This window comes from Macrobrachium rosenbergii, chromosome 28 (assembly GCF_040412425.1).
Source record: "Macrobrachium rosenbergii isolate ZJJX-2024 chromosome 28, ASM4041242v1, whole genome shotgun sequence".
In the NCBI taxonomy this organism is placed as follows: domain Eukaryota; kingdom Metazoa; phylum Arthropoda; class Malacostraca; order Decapoda; family Palaemonidae; genus Macrobrachium; species Macrobrachium rosenbergii.
This window is the reverse complement of record NC_089768.1, coordinates 12798242-12822500: the sequence shown is the minus strand read 5'-3', so window position 1 is coordinate 12822500 and position 24259 is coordinate 12798242. Positions and strand designations below refer to the sequence as shown.

The following is a 24259-nucleotide window of genomic DNA, read 5'->3' as shown; positions in this document are numbered from 1 at the left end:
TTTGTACATACATAATAATTACCTTCCAAACATTCTCCGTCAAATCAGTTTCCTTCTCAGTCACAAAGCTGAGAGCTCTGCGGGAATTTACTTGCACCTAAAAACTAAAATTCTTCCAAAACTAAGCCATGTCCTCTGATTTCAAAAGCATATTCAATATAGGACTATAGTAACTAAAATGTAGGTATGTTGTTTAGACACTTTCTAGTTTTCTGTAAAAGAAAACTATCGTGCCGGCTTTGTCTGTCCGTCCGCACTTTATTCTGTCCGCACTTTTTCTGTCCGCCCCCAGATCTTAAAAACTACCGAGGCTAGAGGGCTGCAAATTAGTATGTTGATCATCCACCCTCCAATCATCAAGCATACCAAATTGCAGCTCTCTAGCTTCAGTAGTTTTTATTTTGTTGAAGGTTAAAGTTAGCCAAAATCGTACTTCTGGCAACGATAAAGGATAGGCCACCACCGGGCCATGGTTTAAGTTTCATGGGCCGCGGGTCATACAGCATTATACCGAGACCACCGAAAGATAGATCTATTTTCGGTGGCCTTGATAATACGCTATAGCTGCTGTACAGAAACTCGCTTGCTCCGAAGAAACTTCCGCGCATTTTTTACTCGTTTTCTTCTTTCTCTACTGTTAAATGTCTCCAAATTATATTGTCACTTGCGATTCCACTTCCTTGCTTGCCTTTCTTTGGCCAGCATTCTTTAGTTCTTGTATTTCTTCTCTAAGTCATCAATCTTGTGTCTTAGACGGGTCATCATATTATCCCTCTCTTATATTATGCCAAGAAGATTATTGTTTTCATTTATTTTGTCCTTCTTCAAATCATTACTTTATTATCCTACTCAAGTTTAACGAACTGGTCTTTGAGATCGTTTGTTTCTTTGTTACAGCCAAGTTCGTTCACCTTGCGAAGATTTCAGTTTCTTTCGAGAGATCGTCCACGCGGTCTTTCATATTCTTGATTTCATTTCCCTCGCTGTTGTTCATGCGTTTACTTTCTTCTTACCATTCCCGGGCTTCTCCCTCCTTGTCCGTCATTTGCCGATTGGCAGCCTGATTACGTAATTCGTTGTAAGTCTTTACCATCCGGTGCACTTCCTCATTCAAGACTTTTACTTGACTGTTCGTCAACGTTCTCCCTTGCTTCCTTTCTTCCAGTATCTCGTCTTCAACTCTTCAGTCTGCTTCTCTTCGTCATTCACTTTCTCCACGAGACCGAGGTCTTTATCTCTCCCCATTTACCCCATTTACCTAAACATCTGATCATACCTCTCCCCATTTATTTCAACTTAAACATTTGATTCCCCAAACATCATTTGATCATACCTCTCCCCATTTACCTATTCCACAACTTAAACATTTGATCCCCATTTACCTATTCCACAACTTAAACATTTGATCATACCTCTTCCCCATTCACCTACTGTATTCCACAACTTAAACATCTGATTTATGAATATATATGAACAGATATGTGTATTTATATATATAGATATATATAGCCTATATATAAAATGAGTGTGTGTATATATTTGATATATATATATATATATATATATATATATATATATATATATAATTTATATATTTATTTATGTATACATATACAGTATACATATGACTATAAAACAAGAGACGATCTCGTTCTGCGATGTGTCTATCATTAGCGCCCATTAGTCTTCCGTACTCTTCTCTTGACTTCCCGACTTCACTTTGAACTTTTGCTGTCAATGCCTGCGGGTCGATTGCTTAGATCGACTTGGTATTCGTGTTCTGCAACTGACCCTCCTTCTCTTTCAAGATGTTTGCTTGATGCTTCAAAGCTGATATCTCCAACCTCCCTTGCTCTTGTTTTCTTCGTTATATCATATATCTGTTGCCATACTCTTGGATTTTGTTACAGAGGTGATCACTACGAGTATCAAAATTCTCAGCCTCTCTTGGGTGTCCTAAAACTTGGGCTTTTTGGAAGCTTCTTCGTAGGTCTACTGGCGGGCTTTGTGAAGCACCCATCACGGAGAGACATGACTCCCCCCAACGTTGCTGAAGGACGTTAGGACGCCACAGTCACTCTCAAGACGCTGACGGGAAACCTGACGGAAGAAAATGCGGTTTTGCGAGCCCAGCTTCAGGGAGAAGGAGTGCAAACTTCCCGCTGGAAAATTCGAGATCGGCCAGCATCTTGAATTCAGCAGACGGTTGGGCAGACAGATTGACGAAAATCTCGAACTTCATGAGAAAATTGTTGCCTTGGATAACGAAAATGGTAGACTCAAGGACAGATCGAGGGTTTGAAAGGGCAGTAGTCGTCCATTTCTTGATGTTTTCTTTCCATGATGAATAAATACTTCCACTTGGAAAGGAATCTCGCTCCCTGTTGTACGAAGTCTTATATGCGTGTTCGTTTTAAAACTTGGCTCGATTTTGTGAAATTTTGAAATTTTTGAAGGCAAAAATCTTTTTATTTTTTTTTTTTATTCATCCTGACATATTCTTATTAAATGCTCACCCAGAAATAAAATCAAAATCCCACACTTGGACTGTATTAAGACGTTGACACAGACACTTGGAAATTTTAACCCTTTTGTGTTTACCTATCCAAATAACCTTCCCAAATCCATAATTAACACTCAACAAAAGCCAGTCCCCAAAGAAGCATGGGTATACGAAATCCCTTGCCTCGATTGACACATCCCCTGTATCAGCTTTACAGGTAACTGAGTCCTTCAAAGACTAATACAGAACAAACGCTCAGTCAGATATGACCCACAAAGCTATGCTTTGTTTAACCACATAAATAATCAGAATCATCGAATAAATTGGAACATGTCATGTATAATTATTTGTAAGCAGTAATTGTCGGCTCAAAAGCCAGATGGTAGAACCAGTACTGATTATACCAAGAATAGGATGAACTGATTATATCAAGAATAGGATGAACCTCTAAAAGGAGCCTGAGATTCAGACCTGATTGATAAAATTCAGACCTGATTGATAAAATCTTCCTACAAACAGCGGTAAACAAGATAAGGAAGAAACTTTTAATAGGAGTGACATAGCTGCCAACTTCTGGACCATTCCTTTACCTGTATAAATACCACTGTTTTGTACCTCTTAATTCGTTACCTGTCAGTTGAGGGAAACAGTTGTTTCCGAAATATAACGCCGTAAAATCTACCCGCTTTGGTGTTTGTATGGGTAACGCTTGTTAGATGGAATTCTGTTTTAACAAAATATTTTATTGTCAAATGTATACTGTATATATACACACATATATATAATATATATGTATATATATACATATGTATGTAATATATATATATATATAATAATATACACACACTATATATATACACATATATTTGTTCATATATATTCATAAATATTAAGCTACATATGTCTTTCAGTATCCAATTCTCTCTACCTGGGAAATTATATGTCAAAGGGGAATTATGGCTGAAAAGTGGTCAAAATCGCTTTCTATCGTTGTTTCTAAACCAAGCAACGGTTTGAATCAAGCCGGGAAGAAGCACTTAAAAAATAGCTCCTCTTTGGTGTAAGTTGTTCCCAAAGTATATTGAACTGGATATTAAACCATATTTGTGGACATATAAAAGACACGCGCAAGTAACAAAATTAATATATGTATGTACGCATGTATTTATGTGTGTATTCATATGCGTGTGAGTAACTGTGGGATAGCTGTGGGAAAGAGGGAAAAAACAATATGGTAGCCACTGGCTACCATATTTGCTGATTCAAGGATGAACTTCTTTTCAGAAAACGTCTACACCATTTGCTGCTTCCTGTAACTATACAAGATGTTTAGGAACACTTCAGACGCACTCTCCCTCGCATCTTTTATATTAAGGCTTTCCCCTTACGTATATTCGGGGTGATAGAGAGAGAGAGACAGAGAGACAGAGAGACAGAGAGAGAGAAACCCTGCTGGGTAATGCTATGACATAAGCGAAATCACGAAGCAGAGATAGATCTCGTCGATTACTGTATTTTAGGTTGATGCACCAATATCAATGCAAACGTAATATGTAGTTATAACTAATTTTGAGTGATTCTGACACAGTGAACTCATCATACAGGAAAAATTTTTTTTTCCACGAAGAATGTGCTTTCATTAAAAGATACAAAAGAAGTAAGAGCTGAGGGCGAGTTTAAGAGATTCAAGGGCGAGGTCCTTAGGTCTTCGCAGGAATGTTTGTGTGTATAAGGACGAAAAAACAGGAGGAGAGGGTGAAGCAATAATGAAAGGAAGGGTTTAATGGGGGTTTAATGAGATTGTTTAAAATGCATTCGCAAGCTAGAAGGTAGAAGAGACTGACGTGAAAGTACGAGAAGAAGAAAAATACGAAAGCTAGGAAGGAAAAGAGAAAAATAGGTGAGAGGTGGTGAAAGAAAATCGTTTGTAGATGTAAATATTTTTAAAGTAAACATTCCAAGGAGAGTGTTTGCAAAGAGCAGCGTAACCGAATGAGTGGGTCCCCGACTATGTTATGCTAAATACGAAGATGCTGTCGCAGGTGGGTCCATTCATGTGTCGATGGAGCGAATACGTTGAGGGTTGCTAGAGCTATGTAAATGACTGGCGAGAGGAAAGATGGATGGTGCTTGAGTTAGATGGGTTGATGCAAATCCAAGAAGGAATAAGGAATTGACCTCTGAGGTTATGAGGGAAGGCTTAAGATAGTTGAAGCATGAAAAGACATCAGCTAGTTTCATGACAGATGAGAGCTTCTGTCATGTTAGTGTTTAATAAGCGTGTTACTTGATCATCCTCGCGTATAAAATAAAAAAAATTAAAGTGAGACTACATGCATTTTGAAAGCATAACATTGCAAAGAATGCAAAATTGCATTATAGAATATTGACTGGAAATGTGGCAGTGGACAAATATTAATAAAGGAAGAGCGGTATGGGTATACCCAAGGAGAGTGTGAAATGTATAAATAAGAGAAAAAATACGAGAATGGAAATAGTCTGCAAGCATATTAAGAAAGCGCAAGAAATAATTGATGGAGATGCATTATGGAGAGTATTTAGGATACACTGCAAGTAGCTTTTAAAGTAAATAAGTGAAACTAGCAAAAGAGTTTTTGGCCGGAGAATGTAGAAGTAGATTTTAAGAAGATTGTGTCACCACTTTTTTTTTTTTTTTTTTTTTTTTTTTTTTTAGCATTCATACTGAAGGAATTACGGAAAAGGGAAGGGCAGATGGTGGTGTAAGTTTGCAGCACAGGAGAAAAGCTAAAGAATGAAGTTTTTATAGGTGATTCTTGCAGATGGAAGGATTCCGTTGCTATAGGTAAGTTAGTTGCACAGATTGGGGGGAAGAGTTTAAGAGCTTACCGGAAGAGAAAATGGACAGTAGCAAACCTAGTGTTAAGAGTAAATTCAATCAAGAAAGGTAGACTGATTAATATTAGTACGGATATTGCAAGAATGTGAGTGCGATTAAATGTTGTGGATGATGAGCAGAATGAGATAAGATGCAACGCATTAATAAGTGAGTGAGGTGCTTAAATAGAGGAAAGCCCACAGAAGTGAAAAAGAAGTACAGTGTTTAGGGAGCTGAGGTTATTGTAAGGGGTTGTTGAGTCAAGACTTCCTCATGGAAGTATACAGTAGTTGACATGCCCCGCAGGGGGTTAGTACCCTCATTGCACCTCATACGGTTCTTTGCAGCGTCCCTTCTGCCCCTAGCTGCATCCCCTTTCGTTCCTTTTACTGTACCTCCTTTCATATTTTCTTTCTTCCATCTTACTTTCCACCCTCTCCTAACAACTGATTTATAGTGCAACTGCGAGGTTTTCCTTGTGTTACACCTTTCAAACCTTTTCTGTCAATTTCCGTTACAGTGCTGAATGACCTCCTTTGTCCCAGTGCATGGCCTTTGGCCTAAATTCTATATTCAATTTATCAGAAGAGAAAGTGGACATTAACAAAAGTAGTGTTAAGAGTAGATTAAATTAAGAAGGTAGACTGATTAATATTAGTGCCGATATTGCAAGAATGCTAGTGCAACTAAACGTTATGGATGATGGGCAAAATCGGAAAAGTTACTACCCATCAATGAGTGAGTGAGGCGCGTAGATAAAGCACACAGACATGAAAAAGAAGTACATTGTTTAGGGAGCTAAAGTTATTGTGAGGGATTGTTGAGCCAAGACTACCTCATGGAAGTATAGTTGACATGGATGAAAGAAATTATGGAAAATGTTTAAGGGCATTTCTTGACATAGAATACGTGAAGTAAAAAAAAGATTGCAAGGGTAGGAAACGTAGAGAGAGAACAAATATCCTGTAAATATTTAGTCCAGGAGAAAAGAGGTTTGTTTTTAATGCGGTTTGGTCGTGTAGGTGAATAAAAGGGCGTTCCTCATTTGGAAGTTTTAGGTTATAAGAGGAGGGTATGACCTAGAAATTGCATGGTTGAGGGAACGCAGAAGTATCAGAATAGAAGGGCCTTAGTATCCAGTATTCTCCAGAGTTTATGTAGAAAAGAACATATACTTTTGTAAAGCTACTTGGTAGGTTATAGAAGCAGCGGATGCTTTGCACTAAGTGATTTGATCCTCGTTTCAGTTGTTACAGAATGACTTTGATCATGAGAAAATGGTTATTGGTGAAAAAAAATTATTATTATTATTATTATTATTATTATTATTATTATTGCTAAGAAACTTGCAATCCCGTGAAAAACAGCTTGTGTAATAAAAATCCTCAGTTATATAGTAAGCTGTATTACTAGTTAAAAGACAAAAGCAAAGACTTTCAAACACCGTTCAGATGTTTGAAAGTGTTTGCCTTTGTCTTTTACATAGTAATACAGTTTAGTATGTAATCGTGGATCTTTATTACACAGATTATTATTATTATTATTATTATTATTATTATTATTATTATTATTATTATTATTATTATTATTTACCCCGGATGGCATAATCTGCTTTGGCAACAGAATCTCCAGTTATTTTTAATTTTTTTTTCCTTTTTTTGCTCTGGAATAATCAATAGATCCAGTTCTCCTGTTAGTTCCCAGCAAGTATATTCTTGGATGAGTGAGATTACATGAAATCCGTTTGCTGTCATTTCCGTAAATGGAGTGATCAACGTTGACATTCAGGCACGGCGAAGCAGCCAGTATATTAAACATGTTTCATGACATCTGCATTTTCTTGCAACTGGCTTGCGAAGTTGGGAGGGAGAGTGTTTAATGATAGAATAAATAACTTGAATATACAGTTTTGTGTAATGTAGCGCGGGTGAACCTTGGAATGTTAGTTTTCGTCGTGACTTGAAAACGTGTCGTGGTAAATTGAACTGATGACAATACGTTTTACTAAATCTTTTAGGAATGTCTCTATTGCATTGGTTGTGCGTTACTTTTGTTCTCTTTTGTCTGTATTTGATGAAAGCAATAACGGCTAATTATTGAAGATAAGTAATAAGATAAAATAGCCACTTCATCTCACAGTTCATGTTATTCTGCTGTCAAGAGTATTAACTTTTAAGACCTCAATTCCTATTACCTGTATTAATGCAAGCTCAGCAGTGGAGTAGAATGTTCTCCGTTACGTTGGAGAACAAAGCGTACTTTATGATCAGAAGTTCCTACGAGTACCTTGGTGAGCGTCCATGCCACTAGTCCAGTAATTTCAGATTTGATTGAATCCTGGTGTTATGTATTGTTCACTGAAAAGTCTAGAGACCTTTCAGACGAGTTTTTTTTTCCTTCTCTCATTTCTTGCAAAAAGGAAAATGTATCAGTGGAGCAGAAATGTTAGGAAGTCAAGTTTATAAACAGGTTTTTATGCAGATATCCTCTGAGGCCTTTGCTATACATCTCTCTCTCTCTCTCTCTCTCTCTCTCTCTCTCTCTCTCTCTCTCTCTCTCATTCAGATATTCAGATAATGATTGACATCCTTAGTATAGTGTAATCGAAGTTTAACGCAAAGATTTCTCCCGAAATTCAAAATACTCAACCCTGAACACAAGTGATGCTGTTGCTTTACATAGGATGCCAATATTTTCGTTGCTCTCTCTCTCTCTCTCTCTCTCTCTCTCTCTCTCTCTCTCTCTCTCTCTCCTCTCCTCCTCCTCCTCCTCCTCCTCCTCCTCCTCCTCCTCCTCCTCCTCCTCCTCCTCCTCCTCTGCTTATCGTCATATTTACGTTCCACAAATGCTTCAACATTTCCTTAAAACGCACTGCCTTTAGCTTCTTCATCTAGATAACTTTGACAACGTAAAGCCACGTGTCCTCAGTCAGAGAAGTGAGTTTAAAGAGGTTCAAGAAATCTAAAGATTTAAAGAGGTTCAAGAAATCCAAAGATATCTGAACCCCGCAATGTCATGCAATGATTGGGAGGGAAAGAGAGAGTTGTTAGTATCAATGCTATGCTTATTATCGGAAATATGTCTTTTGGTCTTAGCTCTGTCTGTGTTCGCTTGATTGGATGCCCTGTCGGGGAAATTGCTGTCAAAGAGCTTTGAAGCATACTTGATCCACATTTCATTTCATTTATAATTTTTCGTCGTTTGAGGAAGATTCGAGACTAAAGCAAGACGTAACAGATGAGAACTCCCAGTGCGACAACTGGCTGGCCCATATTAGCAAATGTAGCCCGAGGAAACTAACCTCCAATTTGTGGTTTGTCGGCAGGGAATCGGGTTGGGGTTTGGAACGGGGGGCCTTGGTGGGTGGGTGGAGGTGATCGATGGTGGTCGAAGATGGAGTTACTGAAGAACCAAAGATTCCTTGCATTGCATTTGCTGTCAAGTTATTTTGTTTTCTTTCCCTACTAAAGTTATTTTCATACGTGTAATACTGGAGATGTTGTAGAAAGGAACGATTCTTCCTAAAATATTAATTCAGATTAAAAGTACTTTTTTATACTACTTATTTACGAAGTGCATTTTGGGGACTTGGGATTCCCCATGACAGATGATTGATGCGTCTGACTCTTTGTTGTTTCTTTATTGCGATTAAATTTCAGATTATCTTTTTCCCGAATACTTCTATTCATGCCATTCATATTCATTTTATTGTCCATGCATGTGGAGTGTTATACATAAACAAAAGTGAAAGAAATCCGGATTCACTATTCTTGTATACATTTTTTTTTATTCTTGATAAGGAGGTTCGGGAATATTAACTCCGTTTGAACGTGACGCTTTTATTTGTGCTGTAATTTTTTTTGGCTAGTTTTAGTTTTCTGAAAAGAAAACTCTTGTGCCGGCTTTGTCTGTCCGTCCGCACTTTTTTCTGTCCGCCCTCAGATCTTAAAAACTACAGAGGCTAGAGGGCTGCAAATTGGTATGTTGATCATCCACCTTCCAGTCATCAAACATACCAAATTGCAGCCCTCTATCCTCAGTAGTTTTTATTTTATTTAAGGTTAAAGTTAGCCATAATCGTGCTTCTGGCAACGATATAGGCCAGGCCACCATCGGACCGGGGTTAAAGTTTCATGGGCCGCGGCTAATAAGCATTATACCGAGACCACCGAAAGATTAATCTGTTTTCGGTGGCCTTGATTATACGATGTACAGAAAACTCGATTGCGCCGAAGAAACTTCGGCGCATTTTTTGTTTACTTTTAAAAATGCTCTTCATTTACTGATATTAAACTGCTATGGTGTCAAAAGTCTTTCAGATCTGAGTTTTCAATAACTTTTATTTTTAATTATGTGTCAGATAGGCTAATGTTCAGTAGAATTTTTATGCTTAATGATCGTTAGCAGTAAACTCTCCAGAAATGAAAACCGATGTTGTAAATTAAGGGGGATAAACATGAGTTGCTTGTTGCGAAGGAATACAGAATATATGTTGCAGAACTTTGAATTATTTTGGGTGTTTGGAATATTTTATTCCGTTGTAGAAGTTTCCTGCTACTTATTTAAGCTCATTCATGTTCAGATGGGTTTTAATTGTGCTACTTATACCAGTAATTAACGATAACTGCAGTTAATGCAGTTGAGCAAACTACTGCTGGTGCTGTTTTCGTTAATAATAATAATAATAATAATAATAATAATAATAATAATAATAATAATGCTGATGTTGTTATTGATGCAGATTATGTATATACAGTACGTGTTCTTTCACACGAAATTGACAATAACAAGAATCTCATAGCGTGAACCCTTGAGCAACAACGGCCTACTTTGAGAAACTTTCCACAAATCTGGACCATCCATGACTTTTTCCTTTTTTTTTTTTTTTTTTTTTTTTTTTTTTTTCAGATTTTCACTTTCGCTCCACCTGGTCATACATTTTATGCCAACCCGTCGCGTTCTCACGCTCGCTCATTTTTTCTTTTTCTTTTATTTATTTATTTTTTTAACCACTTGAAATGATTGTCTATTCGCCTTTCCCTGTAGCCGAGGTAGGTTCCTGGTCTCTCATCCCCTCGGGTTCTTAACTCTGGGGCTAATGTGAAAAGTCAGGAAAGTTTGACTTTTTAAACAGTTTTCCTCAGTGTCCGTGCCGTTGCTTGTGCTTTTGTTGCGTTCCCTTTCATTTTACCTTATTATCTATGTCCTTATTTGTTTCTTTGCAAATATTTCGTAAGTTTGTTTTGTTTAGATTCAAAAAGAGGCTGTGATGCTGCTTCGCAGCTCCACGCCTGTGTGCCTAATTTTTTTTTTTTTTTTTTTGCTGATTTATTGGGGTTCGTCTCTGTTTTTTTACTCTACTTTTTTCTCTCGACTTATTTGATTTATTTATTTTATGTTTGTTTTCCAGAGTAGTATTTTATATTGTTTGACGTGATTACCAAGCTTTAATGATAAATTTTACTTGTTTCTCAATCATGTGAGCACATCATTTTATACATCATGCTTCCTTTCTTAACTTTTTGCCATATTTTTTTCTTTTGCTGGTTTTATTTGCCTATCTATTTGCTTTCCACAGCAGCATTCTATATTGATTATCAAGCTTTAATAGTAATTCTTACCTGTTTTAGGTTAATGCATGTAGATCAGCATAAGCATCATGCACCAATTTTCCATAGTGACACGTTTTGCCATATCGGCTAAAGAAAACAATCTTGAGAGGGAATATAGAGACGGATGGATATATATATATATATATATATATATATATATATATATATATATATATATATATATATATATATATATAATATATATATATATATATATATATATATATATATATATATATATATATATATATAGATGTATCTATACATACATATATAATTATATATATATTATTGTGTATAATTACAGGATGTATTTTAATCTAGGCTGTGCTGAAGTTGAACAGACTTCTGAAATATTCGCAGCTTAAAATATTTCTATCCATTTCAGGAAAGATGGCAACTGCTTGAAATCACCGGAACAATTGTGGAAAAATGGCTTCAAATGCTTGTGGGAAACACAAGCGCCAAATTTATTGAAGGCGAATGGTAAAAAAAAAAAAAAAAAAAAAACTGATTAAGTAGCTCGGGGAGAGAATAAGTGACGATATTGAATGTTTTTTGTTCTTGTGTGACGAGACAAGTGGCTTATGGCGATCGGTTAACGCCACTTTCATTTTCAAACAAGCTTTCTCTCTCTCATAGCATGTGACTTAGGTGACCTTATTTGTGGATGAAAGTGTTAAATAATCTTTTATGATTGTATCGAGTCTGTATCAAGTTTTGTTAGTAGCTTTCATTGGTCACAATCGGTTATTCTTTGATAAACCAAGGAGTGTATTTTTGTTTACTCGAAATATTTAATTGATATGCTATTTATCAAAGAAATAAACTTTTTTGCATTTCATATGCAAGAAGTTTTTTAAGAATACTAAATTTTAGTGGGAAAAATACGCATAGTGAAAATTTAAGTGGAAAAATGTGTAATGCGAAAATTTTCATAATTTTTTCTTTCTTTTAGGCTCAACAAACTTTCATTAAAAAATACATGAAAAATATGTATTCAAGTGTATAAATAATTTAATTTTATCGATGCTTTTAGATGTATAGTTCATTTTAATACGCAAAGCGTAATGCTGAGAACATCTTTCATTATTGTGATAAATAATTATGCAGTGATGTGAGTGGTGTTGAAGAGTTTCTTTAATGAGTGCCGCTGTAAATATCTCTTAGCTCGGGTTAAATGTAGTTGTAGATAGCTATTCAGTCTCTTGAGGGAAAGTGAAATTAAGAAATTGAATAGGAAAAGCTATCATGTATAAAAGACGTCGAAGTAGTGGCGGGCGCTCGGTGCTCGATTACGACCCCATAGAAGAGGAACGAATCAGGGAGACGGCACCGCAACTCCTGGAGGAGGAGGAGAGCGAAGGAGGAAGAGGAGGAGGAGGAGGCTCTTCCTCGTCGGGAGCATCGGGAGGGACACCTGCTCCCGACGCGTACGCTAAGAGGATTCATGACGTCATTGGTAAGTACTGGTCTTTCTTTTTTCAATTTTTGCCCATTGGCGCTCTTGCGGTCTTTTCATTTAAGATGATCTATATGAATGCGTGTGTTTGTATTTGTAGTGATGTTGGAGTTACTGATGCAGTAGACATAAAAAGAATCCATTACTGGTGTTTTGATAATCAACGCGGAGAAATGTTTGTGGCGTATATACGTACAGTGTTTGTCAGAAACACTGTAGATACGCCACAGTGTTTCTAACAAACACTTTAGATACGCCACAGACAGTGTTTGTGGCGTATCTACAGTGTTTGTCAGAAACAAATGTTAAACTGATCTCTGTCCAAGAACTTGTTTAGAGGGCAAGTGATGCGGGGGGAGGGGGTTGGCATTGGCGAATGTAAAAAGCAAGTGAATTATCGCTAAGCAGTGGCTCGGGTTTTCAGTAAAGCTGACATCTACTTGGGAGCGCAGAACGTAAATAGGTTGATGAAGCCTTTTTTTTTTTTTTAGGACCAATTTGGTCGTTTGTAATGTGCTCTTAAATTCGTACTGGTTTATCTTTTAAACGATTTTCTATCTCGCTCTTCTGTTCACTTTCCTCCGTAGAGGGTTAGTGCCGTCAGTGCACCTCACGCGGTGCCCTATAGGCTTTACTTAAGGTTATTTCCAGCTTTCCTTCAGCCCATAGCTGTAACCCCTTCCATTCCTTTTACTGTACCTCCATCAACATTCTCTCTTCCATCTTGCTATCCACCCTTTCCTAACAATTACTTTATAGTGCAAATGCGAGGTTTTCCCCCGTTTCACCTTTCAAACCTTTCTACTCTCATTTTCCCTTTCAGCAATGATTGACCGTAAGGTCCCAGCGCTAGGTCTTTGACCTAAATTTTTTATTCCATTCCATCCAGATTCCATATTTCTGTCGAAATATCCAAATCTTATACGCTTCCCAGGAATGATTTGTTTTGTATATGTTCGCAGAACTTCAGTAATGAGAAATTAACTCTTTTCGACGAATCAGCTGCCGATATACCCTCTTCATTTTCCTAAATTTAGTTTAGATAAAGACTATTCTGTAGACGTTGGGTGTGGCATTTTGAACACTTTTAAATCTTGATAGATCTGCAACAGCAACAAAAGTTACTCAACTAGAAAATGCCATTTTTATTTCTCCCAAAATCAAATCTTTTGTTGCATTCGCGAGGCCAACCTTTTGGTAAAATTTCCTGGGAAATCCACGCGTAATTTTTCCGTAATCTTGCTGACAACAAAGAAACCAACCCAAAAATAAGAAACAGTACATTCTTTTAGAGGCAGTAAAAGAGACTGAGGGGACGGGAACAAAAACAAACCAACGTTTGCCCCTGGCTTCCTATTGTAAAAGCTTACAATACAACCGACTTGTAGGAAAAAAAAATCATAATATAATGAATGTGTAATACTAGTTAAAATAATCTGAGAAAACATATATATAATATATAATGCAATAAATAAGTATTTAAGTTGAAAAAAATAAAATTGTACTCAGTGTTAAGGTATAAATATAAGGGACTTAAAATATCAAGACCAAAAACGTAAGGATTAAAAAACGTGTCGTGCCAGAATTAGCCTCAGACAAAATAATGAACATAACTTCTCTTTCAGTAAGAATGTAATTTAAATCCAACAAAGGCAGTTAACTTTGCCAAGTTTCCCGTCACGTCGGGCGTCTTAAAAAAAAAAAAAAAAAAAAAAAAAAAGTGTACAGTAGGCTAGAAGGTTGGAACGACATTGGTGTATCGATAATTAAGTTGGTTACAAATAACTATGTTCCTCTACCTTATTTTCATTTATAAGAATCTCTTCACGATTAAAATATTCCTTTTTTTTTTTTGTCGGAATACTAAAGTTTATACAAGAAAGTTTGGACGCATAGCTTATATATTGTATCTCCTAGAATACGTTTCAAGTGGAAAAAACGGGCAGTTATTATATCAATAATTTGTCACCATCTTTGCCGTTACTAACAATATCATGAAAATTGTAACGCCAGATAAATCCAAATCGATTAATCAATTGCGGAAGATACTCGAAGTTGTTCAAAGATAAATCGCCTAAACCACTTACTTTTATTTTAGGACTACCTAAACAAGATAAGATAATGGCACGGGTTCACAGAAAACGGTATCCTGTATTATGGGAAACTAATATAAAAAAGTTTTGGTGGCACCTGTAATCCCACGATATGGTGTGCCCTTGTCTGAGTGAGAAGCCGAGATGAAAAAGAACTTTAAAATAGAAAATTTTAAGGCAAATCTAAAAGAAAGTCAGGGACATGTGTTAGTTTAAACTAGGAGATATGAGTTAAAGATCCTTTCAGACGAAAGCTAGTGGTTTTCAGTAAAATGACGAAGGTGGTGAACTTTAGAATTTTAGTTGGGACCATAGAAATATACCATAATTAAAACCTTAAGATTAGTGGGGTAAACTGATAATTCTTTCATCTCATATCTGGTATATAAGTAATGGAAACCTCTCTCTCTCTCTCTCTCTCTCTCTCTCTCTCTCTCTCTCTCTCTCTCTCTCTCTCTCTCTCTCTCTCTCTCTCACACACACACACACACACACACACACACACAATTTTTTTTTCGTCGTAATCTACGCTTATTTTCATTGGTTTCTCTATCGATTTGTTAATTTTTTGGCAACAAAGTTAAAAGTAAATAAATGCAACAGTTTTAGCGCTGCAGAGATGCACCTAAAAATCAGTGTTTCTATCCTGACTTTTACTTTAGTAAACCATAAGGACACAAATCAGTTGAATAGACAGTTGTAGAACTGGGAATGCATACAAATGTTTTATATTAGTGATATACATTTTGTATGGGTGTTTTGGCGAATAATATGATGACTTTTTATGACGTACAAAGAAGGATTTTTTAAATCCTGATTGGTCTAATTGTTATAAAATCAATATACGTCCTTACATATTTAATTTCATGATTTTGTTTAGTGTTTTATTTTGTACACTAGTACTTGGTGTGGCAAAGTAGGTCAAAAGATGCAGAAAAGCGTGCTGAATGAGATAAATGATAAATAATAAATACGGTGCGTAGAATTGAAGATCTTATGTTGTGGATTAAAAAGTAAAATAACACAAGGTTATATTAGGTCAGATTAGGGTTATTCGTGCACAGCAGACTTGCTTTAACTTCGAATTATAATGGGCCGGATGTGTAAGATTGTCCATCAAAAATTGAAGTTTCATTTTCAGTTTTATGTAAAAGTAAACTATTGTGCCGGCTTTGTCTGTCCGTCCGCAATTTATTCTGTCCGCACTTTTTCCTGTCCTCACTTTTTCTGTCCACCGTCAGATCTTAAAAACTACTGAGGCTAGAGGGCTGCAAATTAGTATGTTGATCATCCACCTCCAATCATCAACATACGAAATTGCAACCCTCAAGCCTCAGTAGTTTTTTTTAGATTTTATTTAAGGTTAAAGTTAGCCATAATCGTGCTTCCGCCAGTGATATAGGATAGGCCACCACCGGGCCGTGGTTAAAGTTTCATGCGCCGCGGCTCATACAGCATTATACCGAGACCACCGAAAGATAGATCTACAGAAAACTCTGTGCGCCGAGGAAACTTCGGCGCACTCTGCAGTGGGACTCTTTACCGTTGGTTGCGAAGTTTCTTCCTTGACGGTCTTCGGACAGAGTTTTTTGTAGAGTGAAATACACAAAGAAAGGGATATGCCGCACTTCTGATTTATTAATTATTTTTTTATCACTTATTTCCCGAGTTTGTTTGTTTGTTTGTGTTAGTTAAATGGTATACTTGAACAATTAAATGGTATACTTGAACAATTTAAGGCGATGTCACAGGAGCATATTCCAGCATCTTGCCACCAGACTTTGTACCATGTAGCAAATGTAATTTCTCCTGTTTGTGCGCAGTCGAAGTAGCGTATGTTTGTTACAGTGGTGGTTCGCGAGCGAGAATTTGGATAACTTAACCTCTGTCGCCACTGTAGGTAAATTTGTGGCGCTAATTGATGGACATAAATCAATGAACTTTTGGCGACCTGGTCCGAACTTGACGGAAAAATAATAAAGAAATGCCGATATACGTTCTCGAGTGATATTACCGCCTTTAGGTTCATAGTACCTAAATTAACTTTTAAGATATTTTTTCAACGATTTTCTTATTTAACGTGGAAACCAGGGTTCTTACCGGCAGCGACAAAGCAGTTAGCTCCGGTATAATGTATGAAAACATATATAAAATTGTCCGCTTTTGAAGCAGAGTACGTATTTCTGTTCAGTATGATAGAATTGACAATGCTGATTTAAAAAAAAAAAGTTGTCGCCGTTCATCTGCAGGAAAAAAATGTGAAATTGATAAATATAATAAGCACATAGATGAACGAATAAATAAACAAAGTGATGTCAGAACTGTTTGTTTACTTTCGTTTTCATCTCTTACCTTAAGGATTTTAAATGAGTTTTTTTTTTTTTTTTTTTTTTTTTTTTTTTTTTTTTTTTTTTTTTCTGTCCGTCGTAATGTTTCCTGACCTATTGTCTTTTTGAAGCGTAGAATACGACCAGTTGGTTCTGCACCGTTTGGGTAGCCACATTAAGTATTCCCCGTTCAGCAAGAAGCCTTTTTTGAAGCAGCCATTTGTATGTTTTGCTAGAGGTTACAAATGTCGGCAGGCCGAAAGTATGACGCATATCAAGAGTTAGACGGGGAATGAGGTTCATTAGTGGAACGTTGCGTCTGACATCATGAATGTAAAGCTTAAAAGCCACCTACAAAGTTTGGCGCAATATAGGTTAAAGTCCTGAGATAGTGGAACCACATTCTGCACCTGGTATTGCTGATGGCTATCGCTTCTGTTGCGTGGGGCCACAAGGCTTTTCGGCTCATCCTAAATTCAAGTATTTGTATTTTCGTTTTTGTTATTTTTCTCTTAAACAATTTTATTTTTTAGAAATTTATGGAAGAACTGGATTCACTGTTGGAAGGGAGATTTCGGGGTCGCGAGTAATCTGTCAAAATGATTTTTATTCAGGATGAAAAACTTTATTAAAGAAGCAGTTTATGAGATTAGAAGTCACTCTATAAGCTGCACCTTCTTTTAGTAGATATGTTTAACCTTGATGAAATATGGAAGCTCCACTGAGAAATGGCTACCCTTATGGGTAAATATATTGAAATTGTCCCATTATCTGTCTTAATTTGGAACTTGAAAAGTGGCCAAGTGAATCTTTTATAACACAGGCTATTGTTTGATACTGAGGATTTACCACGCAGTATCGTTTATGGCGTCCATCATGGAAGCCAGTGCTCTATATCGTTGCCTTTTTATTTCCTTACGAGCTTGCATGGACCTAATTTATATATGCACGTGATTTTATATACCTTGTGTTTTGGCGTACCTGTAAGCGAAGATATCCATCGGTTGTGTATCATTGACAAAATTTCCCAGCCTTCCTAAAACTTTCTTATCCAGAACGATTGCTTAAGAGATACCTACTACAGGTTGAGAGCAGACAAGATCAGCGGAGGAGGCTGTGATGGAGAGTACGTTGAGGGGGGGGGTGGAGTGGGGGAGTCTGGCTTTGGGAGGGGAGGGAGGGGAAGGGAAGGAAGGTTGAGGGGAAGGGAAGGGAGGGGAGGGGAGGAAGAGCATTTTAGGACGACAAAATAGAATCCCACCAGGTTTTGCTGTCAGAAGAGGAAATATAGAACGGTACTTTGACTGCCTCGTTCTTCTTCTTGCCTTTGCTCAACTTGGCCCTCCTCCCTTGGCACTGTGTTCAGTTCGTATCTATTCGAGTCTGAATGACCTAATATTTGTTATTCGTGTCGTTGACCGACCTAGTAATTTTACGCAACATAGTAACACTGAATGAAAAATAAAATGGCAAATCAAAGATACTAGTATAGAGATAAAAATAAGAACAGTAGGTAAATATTGTAGAATATTAGCTGAAAATAACGTGAGATTAACTGTGACACAAAAGTTAAAGGTAATTTGTCTTAACATCGCAAAATGGGAATAAGAACACTGTCCTGACAGTTTTCCCCCACAAAAAAATCAGTGGGTATCCAAGGCTGGGAATAGTATCATCGTGACACCTTTCTGTGAGATGGCTAGCACGCACAATAAAAATCTCAGGCACCGAGTATGACAGTGGAACATTTCTGCGGACGTTAATAAGATGGAAGATGGCCAAATAGAAATTTTTCTGATGGTGGTCTGAATCGGTTAACCATTGTGATAAAAAAGAATACCAACACTTCGAACAATGTTGTCGAGAAGATGAATTGTCAGGATGCTGCTGTCATCTGCATAAGAGAACAAGATGCCAATGACGGTAGAAAAGAAAGGGCAGGAATTGGTGGTTGGCCTTTTGCCAGCACTGACCCATACCCTAAGATGAATTGTAAGTTTGTAAAGTGTGAAAGGTATTTGGAGGTTTGGTGTGGACGCACGAACTCTTGCTATGCAACAGTGACGAAGACAAAGTCCAAAGGATTTTTTTGTGCTGCCAAAAAGCCAGCTTGGAATCAAAGGTGAAACAAAGAATTGTAACATTTTAAAAATCATCGGTATAACTCAGCCAGCATAGAGTAAATTGTGATGTATCGGCTAATCAATATACTCGTATACTGGCTTTAATAGAAGAGTTTTATCTCGCGCTCCATTGGTAACACCGTCAGTTAATCTACTGTAGGTCTCTCATAAGAAGGGCTGCTGCTTCATTTTACACCAGGGAAGAAAGATTTGTTAGGACGACGATAGTTGCACTATCTGCATAATGTATTATCTTACATCATATCATTCTCTTGAGTAATGGTTGGGAAGAACAAAAGCTCTGTATTACCAAACACGATATAGGTGTGCTTATTTCAAACGTGTTCGACGTCAGTAAGTTAAAAAAAAAAATAAATAAATGTCATTAGCAATATGAAAATGAAGCTGAACAAGGTTGGGCTCATACATTAACCCATACATTATCATGGTTATTCTCAGATAGAACTTGAAAGATCAAAAGAGTGCGGTACAAGAACACAGTTGCCTGCTTTACATTCACGTCGGTTATCAGAGGGAAGGTGATAATTTGGAAGGTAAGCACGCGCATGCGAACACACACACACATACGCACTGCATAAACATTTTATATATATATATATATATATATATATATATATATATATATATATATATATATATATATATATATATATATATATACACACATATATATATATACATATATATATATATATATATATATATATATATATATATATGTGTGTGTGTGTGTGTGTGTGTGTATACGATGTTTATGTACAAAATACAGCAAGAAAAACGGGTATAGTTTTGACTGGTTTCATCCAATGGACATTTTCAATATGGCTGGTCCATACTAGAAGAATTTTATTTTTACAAATGTTAAGATGGAGGCACAATACACCTGTACACACATACTGATAAAGTAAACCGTTGGCATATAGATGAAGCCTTTCTGAAAAAGTGAACGTGCTATTTACAAATGTTTTTGGAGAGCCCCTGGCATGAACTATTTCTTAATGGGAGATAACGGGCACATACTTTTGTTTTCATGTATAAAAGAAACGTTTGGGAAGAATAATAATCTAGAAATTTATAGAATTATTCTGTTTATTTAAAAAATTTAAAATGTACAGATTTCAAGGACTAGAAATTGATATTTAAAATGTACAGATTTTAAGGAGTATAGTTAGCGTAATATGCCTACTGTTTCCCATTAAGAAGTGATCCAGGTTGGATCTTTTTGTATGTGTTGTTATTAATGTTATAGTATCTATGGGTGTGTCGTAAATTCAAGTCGCCTGATAGAATTCACGGAAGACGCGGCAGGCACCCATAGAAGTGTTACACAGGTGGGAGCCCGTCCCCGCTGCCGGGTTTTGTTGAAGTAGGCATATTTGATCTCGATTTTCCATTTTTTAACTGAAACAGAATGAGGCCATAAGAAACGACGAAGGATACTATTATCCAGTGAGAGGTGAAGGGCAGAAGTAATTGGTAACCAGAGAGAGAGAGAGAGAGAGAGAGAGAGAGAGAGAGAGAGAGAGAGAGAGAGAGAGAGAGTGTCTTTGTGGGGTTACTGAACCGTTAGAATAGGAAGGTAGAACCGAATAATAACACGAATGTCACGCGAGCAATTTATATATGATTATTTATCGTAATAGATTCTTTCGAGTTCAGTGAACGTGGTTGTTGTTAATAAGTAGAAAGAAAATAATTTTATTGTATTTATTTATTTTATATTTAAAACTGAAATTATATGATTATCAGTGGTGTGAGATGAAAGACGTGGGTATATGACGCCCTTTCGGAACTGGATTGTGTTTCAACGTTTTCAAGTACTTAGATCATTTTTAGTTTTCTGTAAAAGAAAACTATTGTGCCGGCTTTGTCTGTCCGTCCGCACTTGATTCTATCTGCACTTTTTTCTGTCCGCCCTCAGCTCTTAAAAACTGCTGAGGCTAGAGGGCTGCAAATTGGTATGTTGATCATCCACCTTCCAATCATCAAACATACCAAATTGCAGCCCTCTGGCCTCAGTAGTTTTTATTTCATTTAAGGTTAAAGTTAGCCATGATCGTGCTTCTGGCAACGATATAGGATAGGCCACCACCGGGCCATGGTTAAAGTTCATGGGCCGCGGCTCATACAGCATTATATCGAGACCACCGAAAGATAGATCTATTTTCGGTGGCTTTGATAATACGCTGTAGCGGCTGTACAGAAAACTCGATTGCGCCGAAGAAACTTCGGCCCAGTTTTTATTTGTTTTAAATGTAACACTGTGCATGCATGAATTGATGAGTTGGTTGGTTTGTGAAGTTGACGGCGGAATAAGAAGCAGTTCAGTTGACTTTTTTGTGCCAATTGGCAGGCGATCTCTCCTCCTGTTCCCTCTCCCTTCAATGACTGTCATGGTTGAGTGTCGCGATCATGTGATATTAGTTTTGGCAAGCATGACCAACACCAGCATCATTATACGTGACCAACCCTTCATTCCTCGTGGTTCTCTAAGTTGCTTGAGATGACGATGTAGGGATAATTTCTATTAAAGCTTTCCACGAATATTAACAATCTCTGCGTAGGAATGAATTGTACATTCTTGGTGGTCAGACATTCTTGGTGGTCAAGCAAATCTCTGTTGTTACTTTGCTTGTGAGAGAGAGAGAGAGAGAGAGAGAGAGAGAGAGAGAGAGAGAGAGAGAGAGAGAGAGAGAGAGAGAGAGAGAGAGATGCTTCTTGGATATTTTTCACATCTAAGAAACATTTTAATGATTTCCACGTGCTGGTTGGAGGAGGAGATTGCATTATAAACCATCACTGACGTTGCAACGACTCGAATAAAATACTGTTTTTTTCTAAGCCCTATACCGAAGTGGCAATAGCTGTCAGCATGGATGACTGATAAGGGTAATTTCTATTTGTTCTTGAACGTGATGTAGATGTTGTTCCTGTTATTGTTGAATTGAATTAAATATAGAATTTAGGCCAAAGGCCGAGCACTGCGACCAATGAGGTCGTTCAGCGCTAAGACGGAAGTTGACAGTAAAAGTTTAAAAGGTATAACAGGAGGAAAACCTCAAAGCAGTTGCACTATGAATCAATTGTTAGGAGAGGGTGGAAAGCGAGGTGGAAGAAAGAGAGCATGAAAGGAAGTACAGTAAAATGAACGAAATGGGTTGCAGCTAGGGGTCGAAGGCACGCTGCAAAGAACCTTAAGTAATGCCTACAGTGTTCCGCAAGAGGTGCAATGTGGCGCTACCCCCCTACGGGACCCTGTTATTGTTGTTGATGCTAAATTATCTAAGATGACTTATGGTTTTAGGTCTTAACGATATTAGTAATTTAGTGAGGAGGTCGGCTGATGAAGAGTTAGAGGAATTTATTTCTGTTGATAGAAATTCATTTCTCGCTATAATGTGGTTCGGATTCCACAATAAGCTGTAGGTCCCGTTGCTAAGTAACCAGTTGGTTCTTAGCCACGTAAAATAAGTCTTATCCTTCGGGCCAGCCCTAGGAGAGCTGTTAATCAGCTCAGTGGTCTGGTAAAACTAAGGTATACTTAACTTTTAGTGAGGAGGTTTTCTTACAATGAGTCCACTAGAAATTTACTTTTTGTTTAGCCGGTTTACGAATATCTAACTAAATAACGTTCTTAATTTTTTCTGATAATAAATTATCCACTGGAGAATGTGCATGAGCTATAATAGAACAAACTTTAATTTTAAAGACAAGATACTCTACAAGGCCTAACGATCCACTTTTGATTTTTCAACCCTTTCGTTAATCTCAAAGTCTCAGAATACATTTTGACTTTAAAAAATAAGATTATTTTCATGCAATTCAGTCAAGTAGGCTAGCTGCTAAATTATAATCAGGTATCTGCAAAATATAAGATTTAAATTTACTTTGTAGGATAATGACTATATACCGACATTACGCTTATTCTGATTATTCTCTCCAGTTTTTCGTTTTATTTTTGCAGATTCCTGCGTTACTAGGGCCACTGGATGCGCTTCCTCATAGTCTTCATTGTTACATGATCTAAGCTTGTTTTTTTCATTCGTATTTGACTCATTCGTCAGCAGCTTGTTTCCACGAATTCCCTGGGCATCAAGACCTACTTGTTCTACAAATGACCTTTGTTTTGTCAAACGACAGATTTTATTGTTTGTTTTGTTTGCTTTAAAATGACTCTTTTCCTTGGTGTAAGAGCGAGAGAAAAATAACTGAAAAGTTAACATGTTAACATGCTTTGAATGTCAAAGAAGGGTGCGGTTTAGGAGAAAAATACTGAAAAGTTCATACGCTTTGAATGTCAAAGAATAGTGCGGTCTAGCGTTAGCTCTTATCATTATACTGAAACAGATAAAATTCAAAATTGAGAACGTCATACTAAGCAGAGTTTTGAAAAGTAGACGCAGTATTAGATCTATATTGCGTAGTTTTTCAACACTGAAGTACTATTTGCATTGACAGTTTGTTGCTGGAAATCGGTCTATATATGCCAGTTGCATTTTTAGGTTTTCAAGAGAATGCATTTCCATTGTTTCAGGGTTCTTTAAGCATGCAGCAACAGCCTTTAAATCAAGCAGCAGGATCATGTTTCGGTGCATTTGTTGATTCGAAGCCAACACAAGGCGCTGACAGCTTCCCAAAGAGACGCATTGACACGTCTGCTCTGCAACAGCGGTCCTGAACAGCGACGTAAATTGGGCAGCTTATTTTGGGTTGACGGCCGTCTCTAGGCTAACCGGTACCTAACACGTTCCTAACACCTGAAAAGGTAATCGTTCAGTATGCATATCTTCATTAAGATATTATCATCGTCTAAGTGCATCGTCTCCCCCTTTTTCTTTTCTTGCAGGCTTATCTGGCCACCAGACTTATTTCGCGCGCGCAAACGATCAAGACTATTCATGGTGTAACTAATCTGGACCCTATAAAAAAAAACACTGATGCTGGGACGGTGGTGCATACTATGTAGCGTCCTCTCTTACGCACCTCCTTTCAGGGCTCCTCCTGGCATAGGTAAGGTGGGGTTATACTTGGCGCCGAGTGTCTAGCAACCCCGCCCTTGTCTCTTTGGCTTCTGCAATGCAGTTTTTTTTATGCACCAACTTGTCCTGTTTATTCGCGTGGTCATTTTCAAACCATCCATCTATAATTACCGACCAGTACTTCATCAAAATGATGTACAGTGTATCCCAGTGGAAGTGTGGCTTCCGTTTTATTATGCTAATGCGAAATATATCATCAGCTCAGTTGATAAAAGAGAGGAA

General features: G+C 37.2%; 1 protein-coding gene across 3 annotated transcripts in view; it reads left to right on the top strand.

Annotated features, from left to right (window-relative positions):
• LOC136854032 (dystrophin, isoforms A/C/F/G/H-like) overlaps nt 1-24259 on the top strand; it is a 1916343-nt gene that overhangs the window by 18148 nt on the left and 1873936 nt on the right. For all 3 annotated transcript variants that reach the window (XM_067130051.1, XM_067130067.1, XM_067130044.1), the window contains exon 2: nt 11931-12434. In XM_067130051.1, the coding sequence (XP_066986152.1) occupies nt 12224-12434 (211 nt within the window). In that variant the 5' untranslated portion in view covers nt 11931-12223. The remainder of the gene's footprint in view (nt 1-11930; nt 12435-24259) is intronic.